The sequence below is a fragment of the Gasterosteus aculeatus genome, chromosome 13, assembly GCF_964276395.1.
Source record: "Gasterosteus aculeatus chromosome 13, fGasAcu3.hap1.1, whole genome shotgun sequence".
NCBI classification, from domain to species: domain Eukaryota; kingdom Metazoa; phylum Chordata; class Actinopteri; order Perciformes; family Gasterosteidae; genus Gasterosteus; species Gasterosteus aculeatus.
The window spans coordinates 22,408,719-22,431,674 of NC_135701.1; the positions used below are offsets into that span (position 1 = coordinate 22,408,719).

The window sequence follows — 22,956 nt, forward strand, 5'->3', positions numbered from 1 at the left end:
GTTCCCCCACAGCTGTAGATTTACTTTTTACTTTTTGGCTTTTCTTCTTACTTTTAGCATTTACTCAGATTAACTTACAGACGGAGGTTTAACTACACAAACACACACTTACAGTTTTTTCCGGTTGCTAAACGTCAGCGGGCACAACTGGAGTCACATGTGCAAAACTCTGACTCCAGTCTGCAGCAGCAACAGTCACCTGAGCTCAACCGCTCACATCACCTGCACAACTCACTGCAAGCAACACAACTCTTAACACACGACTCCAAACAGGCTCAGTGCAGCAAACACTGTGAGAACACACACTGTCACTCACAACACACTGAGAGTACAAACACCAACACACAAAATACTCACTGTTCATCTTTACACTTTGAACCATTTCAGTGACGTCATACAAAGTAAGATGTTCTTTCTTTGTCATTTACCTGACGCTTTTATCCAAAGCGACGTACAATAAGTGCATTTAACCATAGGGTACAAACTCAGGAGAACAAGAAACAAGAAAGTGCAATCTCCTCAAATAACCCAATTTACAATTTGCTATAGATAAGAACCATTATAAGTCCAATGTAAGTGCTACAGTTAGTTAGTGTGTTAGTGGAGGTAGAGTCTGAAGAGGTGTGTCTTTAGTCTGAAGATGCGAAGGCTCTCTGTGGTCCTGATGTCTTCAGAGACTGTGGTGGAAGATTTTGCACAGACAATCGTTAAGTAAGAAACAAAGGCTCTGAGTCAAGTATGTCTTTTCTCCGTTTATTTCCTTGCAAGGGAAAAAGGGTCACAACAGCTACGTGGTCAGTAGACTGTCAAGAACCTCCTTTTTTCCTCCCAACACATCGAGGCAGTTCTTATACCTAAACTTAGATATCGGTGGCGTCAACAGAAACCGTTAACCATCTTGTTGAGTATCTACAGTCAGGATACTGGGAACATCTTATCCATGTAAGACACGTCAGCTCTTTGACCGTGTCCTTGCTCTCCCAACATGCTAAAACAAAGGTGGTCATAGACATAACAAACACTTTGTTCAATCTCTACAGCTATGACGCTGGAAACATCTAATCCAAGTGGGAGACATCAGTTCTTATGTCAGGGCCTTTGTGACCTAAGCACTTGCAACTAATAAACTGGTTATACGAATGAAGCATTTAAAAGGGTCACATATCATTTTCCCATTACATTCCACTCTTTTGATTACATAATAATCACAAACTATGCAATCAATTTAGAATGATTACTCTAAAAATTTAACAGCTGATAATCTGCCACATCAAATATCACAAAACATTGAACATCTGGACATCGCTCACAAAACTTTTCCTGCCACAGAACAAAAACTCCCTAAAAAAACCCTCCGAAATGGGAAAATAGGAAGAAATCTGTTAGGAGAAGATAAAGACTGGAAACCTTCTCACAGGATTTGAGCGTTACACCCCAGATGTCATGTGTACAGTATTGAAAAAGAAATGAGAACATGTTTAAATCACAATACCAGAACTTGATCCCCTTTCACACAATACAGATATAGAATATTGTGGAAAGGTCATTATATCAATCATATTTACGTTACATACTAATAAATGCAAGGATAAAAGCTGTTTTTGTGAGAATGTTATTTCTCATTGTTTTAGCAAGCTACTGTGAAAGAAAAAACATTTAGAACACCAGGAATGCACACAGACAGTGTGTCACTATGTCACTATGCGTACGTGTCGAGGTCGTAAGTGTTCAGCTCGTCAAGGGAGTCCGAGTCACTGTTGGGGTTATTGTCAGAGTCATTCCATGATAAGAGAGAACCACTCTTTAGATAGCTGATTACAAAATCTAAAAAAACCGTAGTGACACAAACGACTACTGTGTCTATGTGGAGGGGTCCTGGCCGTGTTCTTCTTCTTGTGTTGGTCCGCAGGTACACGTTGGGATGTGGAGTCTGCCAACCCTCTTTCTTGTGAGGCATCCGCGTTGTAGACAGTCAACACAGATCACAATGCACTGTGTGTCTGTCGGTCAACTGCCCGTCCGTGGTCACTGGATCGGTGGTGTCGGTTGATTGACACTTTTTGTGGAGGTAGGGTCGCCTGAGCCCAGTGCTGGTACTGGATCTGGAACCTTCTTGCAATGGGATGCGTGGACCCAAGTTGCTCTTTCAGCTACCTTGACCGCTGTTTGGGTGACCAGGAGAATCTGGAATGGACCCTGCCACCGTTTAGCTTTCCAACTTTTCCTCCTGAAGTCCTTTACCACCACGAAGTCACCTGGTTGCAGTCGGTGTAGTGGACCCGTTGCTTCTCTTGGAAGTGCAGCTACAACCTGTTTTCTTACATCAGACAAAGTGGAAGACAGTCGAATGCAATAGGTTAACATGTCATTCTCGCACATTGTGGTGGAAGGGAGTGGTGTTCCTGGAGCTTCCACACCTATATGGGGAGGAACTGCGAAAAGGATTTCAAATGGGCTTAGGTTGCTGCGTGTTCGTTTCCTCATCCGCATGTACATCAGAACCAAGGGCAGTGCTTTTGTCCACGGTAGGCCTGTGTCTGTGCAACATTTGGCCAGTTTTGTTTTCAATGTTCCATTCTCTCTCTCTACCGCTCCTCCACTAGCTGGATGGTATGCGCAGTGTGTTTTTAAGTCAATACCCAGGTATGCACTTAATTCTGTGATTGCTTGGTTGACAAAATGTGAACCATTGTCGCTAGAAATTTTGCTTGGGATTCCCCAGCGGGGAATGATCTCTGAAATCAAGGCTTTAGCCACTGTGGAGGCTGTCTGCTTACTGGAGGGAAACACCTCAACCCATTTGGACCACATGTCTACCATTACAAGACAGTGTTTCTTACCTTCCGATGGGGAGAGTTCCACAAAATCCATCATTACATGTTCAAATGGTCTTGCAGGCGGTGGATGTGCTGCATGATGTGACACCTGTACTGAACGACCTACATTGTGAGTTGCACATGTTATGCATGCTTGGCAGAACCTTTGTGCGTAAGCTGCAAAACCTTTTGTGAACCATGTTGCATCAATGATACTTAACATTCCCCCTTTTGACACATGGTCTAACCCATGAGTCAATCTCGCATAGTGAGGGAAGAAATGTTTAGGTAAGCATGGATTACCATTCGGACCATACCAGATGCCGTCTATGAATTTGGAGCCTGAGGAGGACCAAAAACGTCTCTCATCTGAAGTAGAGAGGGACTGCACGGCTGCAAGAGAGGAGGGAAGAGAACACATGGCAGGAACTGGGCGTGATGGTTTGGGAAGAGGACGTCTAGCAGCCGCTTTTGCAGCTAAGTCTGCTCGCTCATTCCCCTTTGCGATGTCGCCTGTGCCGGATGTGTGCGCTGCACATTTACAAACGGCAATAGCTGTGGGCAACAAAATGGCATCCAATAGTTCTGCTATCAGAGTGTGGTGTAACACTGGTTGGCCATCCGATTTGAGAAAATTTCTGTGTCTCCATAGCGCGCCGAAATCATGAACCACGCCAAAAGCGTATCTGGAATCAGTGTGAATGGTTGTCGTTTTATCCTTAGCTAGTTTACAAGCTTCTGTCAGCGCGATTAATTCTGCTGCTTGGGCTGAGAGGTGACATGGAAGAGGGCCGGAACACAGAACAGCTGAGTCTGAAACAACAGAGAAACCCACAAGATTAGAACCAGTCAGGGGATCCCGTGTAGCAGATCCGTCAACATACATTACCATGTCACTGTTGAGCAGAGGTGTATCTGCGAGGTCTGGTCGAGGTGTGCACTGAGCTTCCAGCTCAGCCAAACAATTATGCTCCTCTCCATCCTCCGGAGTGGGGAGAAGAGATGCAGGATTGAGGACATTGCAGCGTTTTACTGTAACATTCGGCATGTCTAGGAGACATGTGTGATATCGAAGGTAACGCGCTGCAGATAAATGAGACGACTTCTGTTCGAGAAGAATCAGTGAAACCGAATGTGGAACCAATAATGTTAGCGTAGCATAGCCTACAATGTCACGAGAGGCTGTAAGTGCCTTTTCAGCAGCTGCCACAGCTCGAAGGCACTGTGGTAAGCCTGCTGCTACGGGATCGAGTTTTGCGGAGAAATAAGCTACCGGTCGTAGTTTATCGCCATGGGATTGTAGGAGCACTGATGTCATACATCCAGAACGTTCGTCAACGGTTTGTGTGAATGGTTTGTGAGGATCAGGAAGACCCAAAGTCGGAAGAACTTGTAACGCGCATTTCATGTCCGTGAAAGCTTGAGAGGCTGCAGGGAGCCACTGAATTTTATCATGCGCGCTGAGATTTTTCCCATGTATCAATGAGGACAGAGGTTGCTCGAGTTGGGAGTAATTTGGAATAAATGACCTACAGTAGGAACACATTCCCAAAAATGACATCATCTGTTTCTTGGTTTGTGGTTTTGGAAGTGTTACAATTGAGGCGATGCGTTTTGGTGATAGTGTCTTCCCTTCACCGGAAATGTTATGGCCTAGGAAATGAACGTTCTGTGAAACAAACTGTAGTTTGGATAGGCTGGCCTTGTGTCCTTCCGCTGCTAAGTGTTGAAGCAATTTGAGTGTGTCCTGTTCACACTGCTTTTGTGTTGGAGCTGCAATTAAACAGTCATCAACATACTGCAAAAGAGCTGTTCCTGGAGACAAAGTGAGGCTCTCCAAACTTTCCCTGAGTGCCTCGTTGTAGATCGTAGGTGATTCTGTGTAGCCCTGACACAAGCGTGTGAAAGTGTAAGGCTTGCCATTGAAATTAAACGCAAACCAAAACTGACTGTCAATGTCCACCGGGACACTGAAAAAAGCATTTGAGAGGTCAACCACGGAAAACCATCGAGCATCAGGTGGAACCTGTGCCATAATGGTGTAAGGGTTGGGAACATTTGGGGCTCGTGCGTGGACGGCTGCATTAACGGCTTTTAGGTCCTGCACGAAGCGCCACTCAGTTGGTTTGCCTGCATCTCTGATCTTTTTAACTGGAAAAATAGGTGTTCTTACCGGCGAGTCAGGACATGGAACAATGACTCCGGCCTTTAAGAGGGAGTTGAACACCGGTGTTATACCGTCAATGGCCTCTTGGCGCAGTGGGTATTGATGTTTGTGGGGACGGAAGTCTGATCGAGGAGTGATGACCACAGGTTGACATTTTTTGATGAGTCCAACGTCATATTTATGCGCTGCCCACAAGGTGTCTGGGACAGAACTGAGGGCAGGAGAAATAGAGGAGACATTAGTCAAAAATGTATCAGTGTGTGTGTCAGAAAATATGTTATTTTCATCTATGACATAAACAGATCTGAGAGCAGGTGTGCAAAATGCGAATGGCTGTTTAAAGAAGCCTGTCGACGGAGAGCGCATCACAAGTGGATCTGGTGTAGCCTCCCAATCTGCCAATGCCTCGCACGCTGCGACAAAAGGTCCCAAATCTCTCCATTGGTCTGTTGCTGCTTTAGACAAGGAGATGTGTGGGAAAGACGAGTCCACATTAAAGAGGTGCTGCTGAGAGGGGGTGAGAGAAACGGAAACAGCACATTTAAGTGTGGACCAAAACAATGTCATACATGCAATTTGATCATTCAGATCCTGTAGAAATAATGCATCATATTGCTTATCTGGCCCATGTGACACATGAGCTGTGCAGTGGAGATATGAAGCATCCATGCACTCTGCCTCAAGCTGGACGCGTGATGCTGCCAGGTGGGACAGTTCTGATTGTGAGTCAACCGGAAGCCACCACTGGTACACAAACATTGGATCACATATAACTGTCTTTGCCATCTGGTCAATGGCTCTGCATCTCACCACTTGCAACCCTGTAGGAGTGGAGATGAGGCTAATGCCGAAAGAACACATGAGGTCTCTGCCCATTAGATTAATGGGACAGCAAGAGGACAGCAAAAAGGAATGTTTTACTGTGATGTCTGGTTCAGGGTCAGTTGAGTCAGTGTGTGTACTGGTCATAGGTGCCGTAAATCTCTCTACAATAGTCATCCCTGAAGCTCCTTGTGAGAAAACCTGTTTTCCACTAAGTTTCTGACCTGGAAAATACTTTTGTTGTATTACAGAATGTGTAGCCCCCGAATCAACCAAAAACGATAAAAGTTTCCCTTGAATTTTCACCATAGTGGTGGGCATATTTTCAAATGATTTTCCTGAAAACTTTGCGTATGTGTGTTTAAGTGAAAGCTTTTGTTGTGTTCTCAATTGCTCTGTGATGTCCACGAGAGCTTGTTGTTGCTCTGGTGTGTGTGTGTGAGTGTGAGTGTGCGTGCAGGGAGTTAGTGCAGAAAGCGTTTCTTCATTGCAGGCTGCGGTGTGTGTGTGTGTTTTACTTCCCTTATGTGAGGCCTCAGCATGGTTGCCGTCTCCCCCTCACATGCAGCCTCCTCCCCCTCCGCCTCACGTCAATCGGAATGTGCGTTGCCACCCCTTCCTCGTCTGGCCAGTCCACGCCCCCATCCTCTACGAGGTGCATTTTGTGGACATTCTCTGTGCCAATGTCCCTGTTCGCCACAGCGGAAACACGTATCATAGTCATTGGGTGGAGACAGCTGTGATCCCTCCTGGTTCCAGGAGGAGCGTCCCCTCGTCATGTCCCGACCACGCCCCCTGAATCCGCCCCGTTGGTTGGGATCCCGTGGGCGGTCGTTTCTGGCAAGTTGAGTGACAGCTTGGAGCATAGTCAGTTGGGCGAGTTCAATCTGACGTGACCGCCATTTCCCCTCGTGGTCAGTTCTCTCTATGTCCATGGATTGCGCATGCGCAGCATGTTTCTTTACATCCGCGAGTCGCGAGTCTTCCATTCCAGCCACAGAGCGCTGCACATTCATTTTTATGTCGGGCAATAGTCCATTCATGAAAGCATTCTTCAGGTGTGATTCCCACGTCCCCAGAGCGTCTCCTAACGCGGCGGGTTGTGGAATGCCACTGTTAAGATTAAACACTGTGAGAAGTCTTTGGTAGTAATCATGGACGGACTCACCCGCTGCCTGCTTGGTATTGTTGATGGGAGTCATATCCACTTTGTCAGGGAACAAAGTCTTTATGCCGTCGTTCAAAGCCGTGAGTGCGTCTCTGTACGGCTTATTTTGATTTGAACTCCATTCAACGTCTGCCGCACTGGTGTCTCCTGCAACCAGCTGGTTGAGCTTCTGGTAGTGAGTCGGACCCACGTGACTCATTAGAACACGTCGAATTTCAGCAAAGTTGGGCAGGAATTGCTTACAGAAGTCCATGAATGCTTCAGCAAACAGTCTTCCCGAGTGCTGTATCGGCGGGAGATGAGCCATTGCAGCTCTAATGTCCGTATCAGTCCAAGGCCGGAAAACAAGTATGGGACCTGAGTGTCCTGGTACTTGAATCATTGGGGTTTGGAGCACAGATTTTGCATCCGGGGGAACTCCCTCTGGGTCGAAGGAGGGGGAAAAAACATCTGATGTAGATGGTTGCTCTGCAATCAGTTTGTTGATGGCAGAAGTGTCCCCTCCGGTTGCTCCTGGAGAGCGAGTGGGGAGAGCAGCCTGTCTCTTTTCCTCCTCTTCGCCGAGGAGTCGTTCCTGTGCTGCTTTCACTGCCGCTTCCTTTTCCTCCCTCTGCCGGGTGTAGTGAACTTTGATATGTGCTCCTGCAGACGGAGGTTGCTGGTTCGCAGATGAAGCAGGGTACGGTGGTGGGCATGTGTTGAGGAGAGGGCCGCCAGCCCCCGTGAGACTCGGATACAAGGGAGAAGAAGCACATCGGTCATTTTGTTCAATAACATTTGGATCTGTTTTTTCAACCAATGTGGTTTTTGCGCATGTCAATTCTTTAGCCATTTGTTTCCTTTCTCTACATTCACATTCATCCTCCCACCATTTTAACCATTTACTTTGTTTCTCAATGTCCTCCAAGTCTTTGCCTTTTATCACCCTCTGAGATTTTATACCCTTCTCTTTTCCCTCTAAGCCTGTTCGTAACATGTTCAGTTTTATTCTACTGAAAGAACCATTTGCAGGGAACCCAAAATCTTTTGACCACTCGGGCAAAAACTCTAGAGATTGATCTCCATATTTCCTTCTCATCAGATCCACAATGGGTCCCTCCGGAGAACCCATTTCCTTTTTACTTTTACCGTGTACACCACCCATCTTTCAGGCGTGGTGAAGTATACTTTTTATTACTTAAAATATAGTCGTCACTATAAGTCTTGATTTTCTTTTACGTAGGAAAAATACAAGTTAAAACCCAACCAGAACTATTGGTTAATAAATATAGGTCAAGGGCGCAAATATCTGTTCTCAGATTACTGTCCGAAAATCCCGATATTGTTCCTGTCTTCCTGTTAGGTCAAGGGCTGAGATTTTGCGATTTCAGTGAACTCTCAAAATCCCTCCTATCTTCCCCTTCGGTCAAGGGTCACAATTGTCAATTGCCCCTGTCTTCCCCTTTGGTCAAGGGTCACAATTATGCGATTTTCAGATAGTTAGTCTGAATACAATCGTAAATGCGCACATTGCTCCCTGTCTTCCTCAGTAAAAAGTTGGATGCTGATGAACCGGAAATACTGTACAATTACTCTTATAATTTTATACACATTTTTCAAATAACCGGATAAAAAGACAAGTTATCATCATTAGAAGCCCAATCAAATAACCGAAATTTGGATTTTCTAAGAAGAGAGAAAAAATCATTTTTTTAAAATCCCAAAGTACTAAATACCCTTCTTTGTAATCTGTTACCACCCGTTATAATTCAGAAAGCCCCGTTTGAAAATCAGAATATCAACTTCTTACCCGATTCGTGTGAAAATCTTCCTCATCGGATCGTGTTGAAGCCAATCAGGTCTCTTTTGGTCGCCGGTCCCCTCTCTCTGAGTGTGATGCGGTATAGGGCAGAATCACGTTTGGTGGATCCTGAAGGGGTCCCTTCCCGGACGTCCTCGGAGTCCCGACGGAGCTTCAAACGATCCCACTTCTGACACCAAATTGTGGTGGAAGATTTTGCACAGACAATCGTTAAGTAAGAAACAAAAGCTCTGAGTCAAGTATGTCTTTTCTCCGTTTATTTCCTTGCAAGGGAAAAAGGGTCACAACAGCTACGTGGTCAGTAGACTGTCAAGAACCTCCTTTTTTCCTCCCAACACATCGAGGCAGTTCTTATACCTAAACTTAGATATCGGTGGCGTCAACAGAAACCGTTAACCATCTTGTTGAGTATCTACAGTCAGGATACTGGGAACATCTTATCCATGTAAGACACGTCAGCTCTTTGACCGTATCCTTGCTCTCCCAACATGCTAAAACAAAGGTGGTCATAGACATAACAAACACTTTGTTCAATCTCTACAGCTATGACGCTGGAAACATCTAATCCAAGTGGGAGACATCAGTTCTTATGTCAGGGCCTTTGTGACCTAAGCACTTGCAACTAATAAACTGGTTATACGAATGAAGCATTTAAAAGGGTCACATATCATTTTCCCATTACATTCCACTCTTTTGATTACATAATAATCACAAACTATGCAATCAATTTAGAATGATTACTCTAAAAATTTAACAGCTGATAATCTGCCACATCAAATATCACAAAACATTGAACATCTGGACATCGCTCACAAAACTTTTCCTGCCACAGAACAAAAACTCCCTAAAAAAACCCTCCGAAATGGGAAAATAGGAAGAAATCTGTTAGGAGAAGATAAAGACTGGAAACCTTCTCACAGGATTTGAGCGTTACACCCCAGATGTCATGTGTACAGTATTGAAAAAGAAATGAGAACATGTTTAAATCACAATACCAGAACTTGATCCCCTTTCACACAATACAGATATAGAATATTGTGGAAAGGTCATTATATCAATCATATTTACGTTACATACTAATAAATGCAAGGATAAAAGCTGTTTTTGTGAGAATGTTATTTCTCATTGTTTTAGCAAGCTACTGTGAAAGAAAAAACATTTAGAACACCAGGAATGCACACAGACAGTGTGTCACTATGTCACTATGCGTACGTGTCGAGGTCGTAAGTGTTCAGCTCGTCAAGGGAGTCCGAGTCACTGTTGGGGTTATTGTCAGAGTCATTCCATGATAAGAGAGAACCACTCTTTAGATAGCTGATTACAAAATCTAAAAAAACCGTAGTGACACAAACGACTACTGTGTCTATGTGGAGGGGTCCTGGCCGTGTTCTTCTTCTTGTGTTGGTCCGCAGGTACACGTTGGGATGTGGAGTCTGCCAACCCTCTTTCTTGTGAGGCATCCGCGTTGTAGACAGTCAACACAGATCACAATGCACTGTGTGTCTGTCGGTCAACTGCCCGTCCGTGGTCACTGGATCGGTGGTGTCGGTTGATTGACACTTTTTGTGGAGGTAGGGTCGCCTGAGCCCAGTGCTGGTACTGGATCTGGAACCTTCTTGCAATGGGATGCGTGGACCCAAGTTGCTCTTTCAGCTACCTTGACCGCTGTTTGGGTGACCAGGAGAATCTGGAATGGACCCTGCCACCGTTTAGCTTTCCAACTTTTCCTCCTGAAGTCCTTTACCACCACGAAGTCACCTGGTTGCAGTCGGTGTAGTGGACCCGTTGCTTCTCTTGGAAGTGCAGCTACAACCTGTTTTCTTACATCAGACAAAGTGGAAGACAGTCGAATGCAATAGGTTAACATGTCATTCTCGCACATTGTGGTGGAAGGGAGTGGTGTTCCTGGAGCTTCCACACCTATATGGGGAGGAACTGCGAAAAGGATTTCAAATGGGCTTAGGTTGCTGCGTGTTCGTTTCCTCATCCGCATGTACATCAGAACCAAGGGCAGTGCTTTTGTCCACGGTAGGCCTGTGTCTGTGCAACATTTGGCCAGTTTTGTTTTCAATGTTCCATTCTCTCTCTCTACCGCTCCTCCACTAGCTGGATGGTATGCGCAGTGTGTTTTTAAGTCAATACCCAGGTATGCACTTAATTCTGTGATTGCTTGGTTGACAAAATGTGAACCATTGTCGCTAGAAATTTTGCTTGGGATTCCCCAGCGGGGAATGATCTCTGAAATCAAGGCTTTAGCCACTGTGGAGGCAGTCTGCTTACTGGAGGGAAACACCTCAACCCATTTGGACCACATGTCTACCATTACAAGACAGTGTTTCTCACCTTCCGATGGGGAGAGTTCCACAAAATCCATCATTACATGTTCAAATGGTCTTGCAGGCGGTGGATGTGCTGCATGATGTGACACCTGTACTGAACGACCTACATTGTGAGTTGCACATGTTATGCATGCTTGGCAGAACCTTTGTGCGTAAGCTGCAAAACCTTTTGTGAACCATGTTGCATCAATGATACTTAACATTCCCCCTTTTGACACATGGTCTAACCCATGAGTCAATCTCGCATAGTGAGGGAAGAAATGTTTAGGTAAGCATGGATTACCATTCGGACCATACCAGATGCCGTCTATGAATTTGGAGCCTGAGGAGGACCAAAAACGTCTCTCATCTGAAGTAGAGAGGGACTGCACGGCTGCAAGAGAGGAGGGAAGAGAACACATGGCAGGAACTGGGCGTGATGGTTTGGGAAGAGGACGTCTAGCAGCCGCTTTTGCAGCTAAGTCTGCTCGCTCATTCCCCTTTGCGATGTCGCCTGTGCCGGATGTGTGCGCTGCACATTTACAAACGGCAATAGCTGTGGGCAACAAAATGGCATCCAATAGTTCTGCTATCAGAGTGTGGTGTAACACTGGTTGGCCATCCGATTTGAGAAAATTTCTGTGTCTCCATAGCGCGCCGAAATCATGAACCACGCCAAAAGCGTATCTGGAATCAGTGTGAATGGTTGTCGTTTTATCCTTAGCTAGTTTACAAGCTTCTGTCAGCGCGATTAATTCTGCTGCTTGGGCTGAGAGGTGACATGGAAGAGGGCCGGAACACAGAACAGCTGAGTCTGAAACAACAGAGAAACCCACAAGATTAGAACCAGTCAGGGGATCCCGTGTAGCAGATCCGTCAACATACATTACCATGTCACTGTTGAGCAGAGGTGTATCTGCGAGGTCTGGTCGAGGTGTGCACTGAGCTTCCAGCTCAGCCAAACAATTATGCTCCTCTCCATCCTCCGGAGTGGGGAGAAGAGATGCAGGATTGAGGACATTGCAGCGTTTTACTGTAACATTCGGCATGTCTAGGAGACATGTGTGATATCGAAGGTAACGCGCTGCAGATAAATGAGACGACTTCTGTTCGAGAAGAATCAGTGAAACCGAATGTGGAACCAATAATGTTAGCGTAGCATAGCCTACAATGTCACGAGAGGCTGTAAGTGCCTTTTCAGCAGCTGCCACAGCTCGAAGGCACTGTGGTAAGCCTGCTGCTACGGGATCGAGTTTTGCGGAGAAATAAGCTACCGGTCGTAGTTTATCGCCATGGGATTGTAGGAGCACTGATGTCATACATCCAGAACGTTCGTCAACGGTTTGTGTGAATGGTTTGTGAGGATCAGGAAGACCCAAAGTCGGAAGAACTTGTAACGCGCATTTCATGTCCGTGAAAGCTTGAGAGGCTGCAGGGAGCCACTGAATTTTATCATGCGCGCTGAGATTTTTCCCATGTATCAATGAGGACAGAGGTTGCTCGAGTTGGGAGTAATTTGGAATAAATGACCTACAGTAGGAACACATTCCCAAAAATGACATCATCTGTTTCTTGGTTTGTGGTTTTGGAAGTGTTACAATTGAGGCGATGCGTTTTGGTGATAGTGTCTTCCCTTCACCGGAAATGTTATGGCCTAGGAAATGAACGTTCTGTGAAACAAACTGTAGTTTGGATAGGCTGGCCTTGTGTCCTTCCGCTGCTAAGTGTTGAAGCAATTTGAGTGTGTCCTGTTCACACTGCTTTTGTGTTGGAGCTGCAATTAAACAGTCATCAACATACTGCAAAAGAGCTGTTCCTGGAGACAAAGTGAGGCTCTCCAAACTTTCCCTGAGTGCCTCGTTGTAGATCGTAGGTGATTCTGTGTAGCCCTGACACAAGCGTGTGAAAGTGTAAGGCTTGCCATTGAAATTAAACGCAAACCAAAACTGACTGTCAATGTCCACCGGGACACTGAAAAAAGCATTTGAGAGGTCAACCACGGAAAACCATCGAGCATCAGGTGGAACCTGTGCCATAATGGTGTAAGGGTTGGGAACATTTGGGGCTCGTGCGTGGACGGCTGCATTAACGGCTTTTAGGTCCTGCACGAAGCGCCACTCAGTTGGTTTGCCTGCATCTCTGATCTTTTTAACTGGAAAAATAGGTGTTCTTACCGGCGAGTCAGGACATGGAACAATGACTCCGGCCTTTAAGAGGGAGTTGAACACCGGTGTTATACCGTCAATGGCCTCTTGGCGCAGTGGGTATTGATGTTTGTGGGGACGGAAGTCTGATCGAGGAGTGATGACCACAGGTTGACATTTTTTGATGAGTCCAACGTCATATTTATGCGCTGCCCACAAGGTGTCTGGGACAGAACTGAGGGCAGGAGAAATAGAGGAGACATTAGTCAAAAATGTATCAGTGTGTGTGTCAGAAAATATGTTATTTTCATCTATGACATAAACAGATCTGAGAGCAGGTGTGCAAAATGCGAATGGCTGTTTAAAGAAGCCTGTCGACGGAGAGCGCATCACAAGTGGATCTGGTGTAGCCTCCCAATCTGCCAATGCCTCGCACGCTGCGACAAAGGGTCCCAAATCTCTCCATTGGTCTGTTGCTGCTTTAGACAAGGAGATGTGTGGGAAAGACGAGTCCACATTAAAGAGGTGCTGCTGAGAGGGGGTGAGAGAAACGGAAACAGCACATTTAAGTGTGGACCAAAACAATGTCATACATGCAATTTGATCATTCAGATCCTGTAGAAATAATGCATCATATTGCTTATCTGGCCCATGTGACACATGAGCTGTGCAGTGGAGATATGAAGCATCCATGCACTCTGCCTCAAGCTGGACGCGTGATGCTGCCAGGTGGGACAGTTCTGATTGTGAGTCAACCGGAAGCCACCACTGGTACACAAACATTGGATCACATATAACTGTCTTTGCCATCTGGTCAATGGCTCTGCATCTCACCACTTGCAACCCTGTAGGAGTGGAGATGAGGCTAATGCCGAAAGAACACATGAGGTCTCTGCCCATTAGATTAATGGGACAGCAAGAGGACAGCAAAAAGGAATGTTTTACTGTGATGTCTGGTTCAGGGTCAGTTGAGTCAGTGTGTGTACTGGTCATAGGTGCCGTAAATCTCTCTACAATAGTCATCCCTGAAGCTCCTTGTGAGAAAACCTGTTTTCCACTAAGTTTCTGACCTGGAAAATACTTTTGTTGTATTACAGAATGTGTAGCCCCCGAATCAACCAAAAACGATAAAAGTTTCCCTTGAATTTTCACCATAGTGGTGGGCATATTTTCAAATGATTTTCCTGAAAACTTTGCGTATGTGTGTTTAAGTGAAAGCTTTTGTTGTGTTCTCAATTGCTCTGTGATGTCCACGAGAGCTTGTTGTTGCTCTGGTGTGTGTGTGTGAGTGTGAGTGTGCGTGCAGGGAGTTAGTGCAGAAAGCGTTTCTTCATTGCAGGCTGCGGTGTGTGTGTGTTTTACTTCCCTTATCATGTGAGGCCTCAGCGTGGTTGCCGTCTCCCCCTCACATGCAGCCTCCTCCCCCTCCGCCTCACGTCAATCGGAATGTGCGTTGCCACCCCTTCCTCGTCTGGCCAGTCCACGCCCCCATCCTCTACGACTAATACAAACCCTTGAGATACTCATGGACATGCGGGTTAGCTGAGCCTGGAATCAAACCGCCAACCCTCTGATTGGAGGACGACCCAACTCACCCACAGTCTCCTGACTTCTCTGCTTCGAGTGTTTCCTTCGTACTTTTATTTTAGCATTTACTAGCTTACGCGTGTTCCCCCACAGCTGTAGATTTACTTTTTACTTTTTGGCTTTTCTTCTTACTTTTAGCATTTACTCAGATTAACTTACAGACGGAGGTTTAACTACACAAACACACACTTACAGTTTTTTCCGGTTGCTAAACGTCAGCGGACACAACTGGAGTCACATGTGCAAAACTCTGACTCCAGTCTGCAGCAGCAACAGTCACCTGAGCTCAACCGCTCACATCACCTGCACAACTCACTGCAAGCAACACAACTCTTAACACACGACTCCAAACAGAGAACACACACTGTCACTCACACACTGAGAGTACAAACACCAGCACACAAAATACTCACTGTTCATCTTTACACTTTGAACCATTTCAGTGACGTCATACAAAGTAAGATTTTCTTTCTTTGTCATTTAGCTGACGCTTTTATCCAAGTGCAAAGTGCAATCTCCTCAAATAACCCAATTTACAATTTGCTATAGATAAGAACCATTATAAGTCCAATAAGTGCTACAGTTAGTTAGTGTGTTAGTGGAGGTAGAGTCTGAAGATGTGTGTCTTTAGTCTGAAGATGTGAAGGCTCTCTGTGGTCCTGGTGTCTTCAGAGACCTCCTTCCACCATTTAGGAGCAGGACAGCAAAGAGTGGAGATCTAGTCGAGTGTTTTGCTCTCAGTGAGGAGGAACAAGCAGTTTATCACATGCAGAGCGGAGAGTGCGGGTCGGGATGTCGGGTTGGACCAGGTCCTGGATGGAAGCTGGACCCCATCCATTCACAGCACGGTACGTGAGCACCATGTTTAGAACTGGATGAGCCACCGGTACCAGTGAAGAGGGCGGAGGAGTGGAGGAGTGAGGGAGAACTTAGGAAGGTTAAAGACCAGTGGAGCTGCTGCATTCTGGATGAGCTGCAGAGGTTGAATGGTGGTAGCAGGAGACCTGCAGGAGAGAGTTACAGTAGTCCAGGAGGGAGATGACAAGAGCCTGAATCAGTACCTGAGCAGCCTTCTGAGTGAGAAGAGGACGTGTTCTCCTGATGTTGTAGAGCGAGTATCTACAGGATGGTGTTGTCTCAGAGGGTTGTGCAGAGGGCCAACATAGCCAGTAGTCAGGGGGGGGCTGTGCAAAGGCTAACATAGCCAGTAAACATGGATCACTAGAGTTTTTCTAGTGAGGTACCTTTGGTTGGCCGGTTGTGTTATTGTACAGTTGTATGGCTCTGGGGATGAATGATTTATACAGTCTATCAGTCCTACATGGCAGCGAGAGCAGTCTCCTGCTGATCAGACTCTTCTGTCGACTGATTGTGCTGTGGAGAGGATGGTTTCCATTGTCCATGATGGTGAGCAGTTTGGTGAGGCTCCTTTTGTCTGTGACTGAAGTGATGCACTCCAGTTCAGCACCAACCACAGAGGCAGCCTTCTTCACCAGCCTATCCAGTCGCCCTGCATCCTTCCTCTTAGTGCTTCCTCCCCAGCACACCACCGCGTAGAAGAGGACGCTGGCGACGACAGACTGGTAAAACATCTGGAGGAGTTTGCTGCAGACGTTGAATGACCGCAGCCTCCTCAGAAAGTACAGCCGGCTCTGCCCTTTCTTGTAGATTGCGTCAGTGTTGGCAGACCAGTCCAGTTTATTGTCCAGGGTTACCCTAAGATACTTGTATGTGCCTCCCCCCTCCACATTGACCCCCTCAATGGAAATTTCTAGCATGGTGGGCTGAGACCTGCGGAAATCCACCACCATTTCCTTGGTCTTAGCAGTGTTCAGTTGTAATTGGTTGTGCTTGCACCATTGCACAAAGTCCTCCACCAGGCTCACGTACTCCCATCCCTGGTTATCCCTGACACACCCCACATCTGCAGTGTCGTCTCAGAAGTCAGAAGTGTACAGGGTGAACAGAGCAGGGGAGAGCACAGTTCCCTGTGCTGCTCCGGTGCTGCAGACCACACTGTCAGACAGGCAGTCCTTCAGTCTGACAAACTGTGGCCGCCCTGTCAGGTAGTTTGCATGAGCCTGTCTCCCAGTCTGAGGGGTCGGATGGTGTTAAAAGCACAGGAGAAATCAAAGAACATGATTCTCACAGCACTTTCCCCTTTGTCCAGGTGAGTGTGCGTCCTATGCAGCAGGTATGTGATCGCATCGTCCACTCCTACCTTCTCCTGGTATGCGAACTGTAGTGGGTCCAATGCGTGTCGTACCTGAGGTCTGAGTATGTGCAGGTTACTAGGGTAAGAATTTGGTTAGGAGACAGAGGGGTAAAAGAGGAAAGTGAGGGTGATAGAGGTGAAGCCAGTTGGATGCAAGAAGTAGGAGCTGGGTTTGAGAAAGAGGAGCGTATGTCAGCTAATTTCTTGGTAAAGTAGTTGACAAAGTCACCCGGAAGAAGGGTGGAGGGGGGAGGAGGACTAGGGGGTTCGAGGAGGTTGGAGAAGATCGAAAATTGTTTTTTGGGGTTAGAAAATTAAGATTTGTTTCTGGATTGGTAGAAAGAGCTTTTGGCAGCAGAGATATAAGCAGAAAAAGAGGAGAGAAGAGTACAGTATATACAGGTAGAGCTCAGAAAGACTTATTCTGGAAGTGGAAGAAGGAAGACGGGTTGGTGCAGGGAGACAAAGAAGACAAAGAGCTGCTCCTTCAGACGGAATAAGGCTTCACTTATGGACCATGTGGTGAACCACGTCTCTCACTGAGAGCGTTGAGGGTGGAACCCGATCTGCAAACATCCACAGTGGCGTCTGTGATGCAACTTCTCCACCACACAAACAGGTGAGAGGAGTTTCTCTCTGCCTGGAGGTGGAAGGTGTTTGGTCTCCACCCACATGACCAGATTTCTCTTTGGGAAGCCGGATGTGAGGACACGAGTCCAGAGGACGGCCAGGGATGGACGAGGCTTCCAGAAGGTTCTTCCCCAGGTTGATGGAGAGAGAACATCAGATGTGATGGTGATGAGAACCTGTGTCCTGATGCTACAGAGGCAGATCAGCCCTCACTTATTTGTTCACATTACAGTCTGTACTTTTACTTTCTACCTTTTTCTCATTACTGTAATTCTGTAAATTACTACAGACGATTGAAGCAAACGGCTAATTTTCATTTACCTTAAAGAATTGTTATGTTCTAAAAATGTAATAAATCATGTGAAAGAATGTGACTCTTTTCTTTGAAGAAAATCTTACTTTGTATGACGTCACTGAAATGGTTCAAAGTGTAAAGATGAACAGTGAGTATTTTGTGAGTTTGTACTCTCAGTGTGTGAGTGACAGTGTGTGTTCTCAGTGTTTGCTGCACTGAGCTTGTTTGTGTTAAGAGTTGTGTTGCTTGCAGTGAGTTGTGCAGGTGATGTGAGCGGTTGAGCTCAGGTGACTGTTGCTGCTGCAGACTGGAGTCAGAGTTTTGCACATGTGACTCCAGTTGTGCCCGCTGACGTTTAGCAATAAAAAAAACTGTAACTCTCTTTTCTAGGCCTCAAATTGAACCTCATGTGGACTCGCTCGTCCCCACGTGAGTCCCTTCAATGCATCAGCAAGTCTCTTCTGAGTTTTCCTTCAGAAACTAAAGGCCGCCGCGTGTTTCTGCGTCTTTACGTCGTTTCACTTCCTGGTTGTAAAGTCTTGCGTGTGTTGCAGAGCGATTCACCTCCAGAACAACAGGTGGAGTCACGTGTTTTGTTGAAGACGACCTGGAGAGTCACGTCTTTGTGTGTGGAAGTCGCTGGTTGCTTTATTTATTGATCATAGACTTTATTGCCCCGTGCATCCACACTGCTGCTTTTCATCACGGACACATTTGTCCCGTATTTTCCTCCACGACTTTGTTCCCCTCGTTGGTGGAGATCTCCCTCCATGAATCAGAGGCCATCCGGCGTCCTCATAGTCCGCCAATGACGGCTTGTACAAGCGCTCATATTTAAAAGCTCTTCAATCTGATCCGTTCTCTCGTAAACGTTCTTCCTTTTAATAACGGCCGTATTGTGCTGTGAAAACGGAGACGTGAGACTCAGGCCCAGATGTTTGTCAGTGAGGTACGAACAGGCCCAGATGTTTGTCAGTGAGGTACGAACAGGCCCAGATGTTTGTCAGGAAGGTACGAACAGGCCCAGATGTTTGTCGGTGAGGTACGAACAGGCCCAGATGTTTGTCAATGAGGTACGAACAGGCGCAGATGTTTCCAAAGCTGAAGCAGATGTCTTTGCAGAACCTTCTGAAGAAACAGGTAGAGACGAGGACCCCCGACGGCCGGAGGCGGATCACGCCGCTCTGCATCGCTCAGCTGGACACGGGGTAGGAGGACACAGGAGACACTATGGCGGCCCGTCGGGCTCAGACCCAAGAAAAAGAACACCAGCGAACCGTCCCATCATCTTCATCTTCATCATCATCATCATCATCTTCTTCTTCTTCTCTCTGCAGCGACTTCTCCCCGGCGCTCTTCAACAGCGCCCCCATCCTGCCCTCGGGCTCCTCCATGTCCAACCAGCTCACCTCCCAGCTCAGCTCCGACTCCTCCCCGGGCCCCTCCTCCTCCCTGGGGCTGAGGCCCGGCCACGACCCCATGCTCCCAGAGAAACAAGCTCAACAAAGACTTTCCATTTCCCACACGGGTCTGTGCCCCCCGGCCCCCCATTGACTGAGGTGTGTGGCGTCTGCAGGTGAGCGCCGAGCCGCCGGTGTTCCTGGAGGTGGAGAACGAGGTGTCGCTGGTCGCCGGGTCCAAGCTCAGCCAGCTGCGCTGCTCCAGGGACGGACGGGAGTGGAACACGCTGCTGCCCAGCTCAGTGGTCACGGCAGCAGGGAGCAGGTACGAGACCCTCGAGGAGGGGGAGGGGTCTGAGGGCCGAACAGGCTACTCGTGTAGCTCCACCCACAACGTTAAAGGGATGGACACTTGAACGCATCGGTGTTTCCCTCCAGCGACGTCCTCGCCGTGGCCTGCCAGGACAGGATGTTGTCGGTCTTCTCTTCTTGTGGGCGGCGGCTCCTCCCGGCCATCCAGCTGGCCACGCCCACCTCGTCATGGCGCTGACGGCCGGAGCGACGCTGTCCGTCTGGTCAGTGACTGTTTTTGTGACTCTTTTTACTGATTAGATGTTTCTGTGGGGGGGGGGCAGGGGGGGCGTGTTCTCAGCATGGCGTCCGGCGGCTCTCGTTGATCAGCTGACCAGCTGTTTCTCTCTGCAGGGACGTTCAGAAGCAAAAAGCTCTGGTGAAGAACGAGTCTCTGCTGAGCATCTTATCAGGTGAGCAGGAAGAGACGTGATGAAGAGGACGTCAGTAGAAGCGTCTCAGTCTCACTCTTCATCTCTACGCGTTTGAGTGACAGGTGCCGATGCCACGGTGTCCCAGTCGCTGCTGACCCAGCAGGGGGTCCCGGTCATCGGCCTGTCCAACGGGAAGTCCTACTGCTTCAGCTCTTCGCTGGAGACATGGTGAGACGCGTTGCCATGGAGACACGACGGAGTGGGACTGGAGTGGTGTAACCCCTCCCCCCCCCCCCCCCCTTGTCTCTCAGGACTCTGGTAGCAGACAAAGGAGACTCCATGGTCCAGTGTGCCGACTTCAGGAGCTGCCTGCCTACCCACGATGCACCTGTGTCCTCGGGACCACTGGCTGTTATGCAGGGACGCAACCTCAAGTAGGACACCACACCATAAGGGAGGGGGAGGGTCTAATGGCATCTCACGGTCCAATCAGAGGGCTGCGATGCCGTCATACCTCCTTATTTGATTCCTAATTGTAAAACAGATCTGTAGCATCCCTTCAACTTGGAATAAACAGGCTTGGGAGGGTTTCCAGACGGGTGTACTTTAATTGAGATGAGTGTGCATAGCACCAACACCAACACCGTGAAAACCAAAAAAGGGAAATAACAAAGGCAATTTAGCCAGATACAAAATAATCCTTTGACAAATGCACTTTAGCATACATGGATAACAGCATAGCAGGCAACAGTCATTATATGAAATGAATTTACATGAAATACAATCACAATGAAGCACATACCTCGCTCCGCATATCAAAGGCTGCTATAAAGTGGTGATCCAGGGAAGTCCGCCGCCATTAGCTTAACTTATTAAGTTGCTAGCTAGCTTCTCGTGTCTTCTATTGAACAAATGTGAGCGTGCGCATGAGCGCGAGCGATTAATCACGTGAGCAGATAGTATGATGTCAAAATAAAAGTCACATAAAATCTAAGTAGGAAACAGGATCATCAAAATAAAAGAACACTGCTAGTGGTCATTTACAAGATCAATTTATTGATAACAACACGAGCAACAAATGTGCTGAAGTGTCTCTACGTCTCGTCCCTGCAGCGCCGGGCGGCTGGCGTCCCGCCTCTCCTCCACCCCCCACCACCTACAGCAGAGCATGACGCTGGCCTTCCTGGAGAACCAGCTGACGTCGGCTCTGACGCTGCAGTCGGCGGCGGAATACCGTCACTGGCTGCTCATCTACGCCCGCTTCCTCGTCAGCGAAGGTACGCCCCAAAGACGCTCCCTGAGGACGGTCGCTGTAGAGGAGCGCTTTCAACACGTGTGTGTGTTTCCCCCCCAGGCTCTGAGAATCGTCTCCGAGAACTCTGCAAGGAGCTGCTGGGTCCCGTCCACAAATCAGCCGCCATGGCGTGGGAGCCCAGCACGCTGGTAGAGAAACTAGTTCCTCCCACACAACCTCTCGTGTCTTTAGACCTTAAACACTGAGAGGACACGAACGCTGTGCTTCATTTTACTCCTTCAAGTGAAACGCTTGACTGAGTTCATTTGAGTTCCGCTCTGGTCGCCAGTTACAGGGCTTTTATTGTGAAAGGTAAGCGCAGAAGCAGTGGGTCTGGTTTGAAGGAGCTGTAGAGGGATCACTGGGGTCCTCCAGAGACTCTGAGGACATGAAGGGACGTCCTCCCTGCATCTGATGTACTCTAGGCCGTGTCGCTAACCGCTAGCTAGCGGTGCTAACGTGCGTCTGTGTGTTCAGGGCCTGCGGAAGCGCGAGCTGCTGCGGGAGGTCTTACCCGTCATGGTGGAGAACCTGAGGTTCCAGAGACTGTTCACCGAGTACCAGGACCAGCTGGAGCTGCTGCGCACCAAATAACACACACACACACAGCTGGACTCATCGTGAACTCTGACCCCTCGTGTCCTCAATGGGGCGAAATACAACAACACACACAATGCTGCTGTTGTTGTTGTGATGAACTTTGAGACAGACGCTTCTCAGAGGGAAGAAGTGGTTGTTCTTCTTATTTCAATCTCACTTTGGGGTGAAAGAATTAAATCTCCAGGATGTTGCTGATTTAATGAACGAGTTCATCGCTCTGCAGAGTGGATCCAACTTCATCTGTACGGCCATTTTTGTTCGTTTTTAAATGTGTGTTTTTAAACAAATGTGTTTTTAAACAAGGCAAACTTTTTTTCAACTTTCTAAAAGAACAGAAATGTGCAGAACTTTTTCTTTCAAAGAAATAAAGTAAACAAACAGTGTGTGTGTGTAAAATGAGTTTTCTGACCCACAGTCATGTGACTAACCTGTGATCAGCTGATGCTCCAGCAGCTACTGACCGACCTTCTGTTCCCACTGAGTCTGAAGAAACGCCTCAATCATCTTAATCAAGCCTCTCCTCGGCTGCTTTTATTGTGAAATTCTTAAAACTAATTTCGAAACCCAAACCCCGGCAAAGTTGTTTATTGTGAAAATCTTGACACAAACAGGAAGCTGATGTCCAAAGATAACTGCTCTATTACAACATGAAAAACTATCTAGAGTTACATATATAAATACATACATGTGCAGTGCACAGGATTTTTGTAATGCCAACATTTAATATCCAAAAGAATCATTCTTCTGTCAGCCTGTTGCTGCCCTCTGCTGTCCTATTATCGAGCTCACCGACTATTTCATCTAAAAACAGAATGATTCAACCTAAAAAGGATTGGCTGGTTATCTCAACATGAAGAATGATCACTCTACCAGTCATCATCACATAGAATCTGCATTTTTAATTTTCTATGTTTTTGTCCAACATTTATTCATCCAGGAAAGTTTTCCAAAGGCGTCCTGGATGAGCATCGATT

General features: G+C 47.2%; 2 protein-coding genes and 1 long non-coding RNA gene across 3 annotated transcripts; 2 read left to right on the forward strand and 1 right to left on the reverse strand.

Annotated features, from left to right (window-relative positions):
• Positions 1-739: 739 nt before the first annotated feature.
• On the reverse strand, positions 740-14,727 carry LOC144386255 (uncharacterized). Its single transcript, XR_013451945.1, has 3 exons — positions 11,983-14,727; positions 8,763-11,906; positions 740-2,317 (listed from the first exon to the last, which is right to left on the reverse strand). It is a non-coding gene; the product is annotated as an uncharacterized LOC144386255 (long non-coding RNA).
• Positions 14,728-19,016: 4,289 nt separating this feature from the next.
• On the forward strand, positions 19,017-19,522 carry LOC144386257 (protein HIRA-like). Its single transcript, XM_078086391.1, has 2 exons — positions 19,017-19,171; positions 19,301-19,522. Exons 1-2 carry the CDS (start codon positions 19,032-19,034, stop codon positions 19,515-19,517), a joined length of 357 nt encoding a protein of 118 aa, XP_077942517.1. The 5' UTR covers positions 19,017-19,031; the 3' UTR covers positions 19,518-19,522.
• LOC120830176 (protein HIRA) lies at positions 19,522-22,365 on the forward strand (the record flags this gene model as incomplete). Its single annotated transcript, XM_040194680.2, is given in 9 exon segments — positions 19,522-19,688; positions 19,802-19,893; positions 19,896-19,938; positions 20,069-20,127; positions 20,211-20,316; positions 20,400-20,522; positions 21,202-21,365; positions 21,443-21,531; positions 21,860-22,365. Coding segments are annotated over 9 exon segments (960 nt in total), but the record flags the coding sequence as incomplete, so codon positions are not given.
• Positions 22,366-22,956: the final 591 nt, after the last annotated feature.

Excerpts from the sequence above, each read along its gene's own strand:
- LOC144386257 (XM_078086391.1), top strand. The coding sequence starts at position 19,032 with ATGAGGTACGAACAGGCGCAGATGTTTCCAAAGCTGAAGCAGATGTCT. Across the intron at positions 19,172-19,300 it reads ATCGCTCAGCTGGACACGGG|CGACTTCTCCCCGGCGCTCT; the intron begins GTAGGAGGACAC and ends TTCTCTCTGCAG.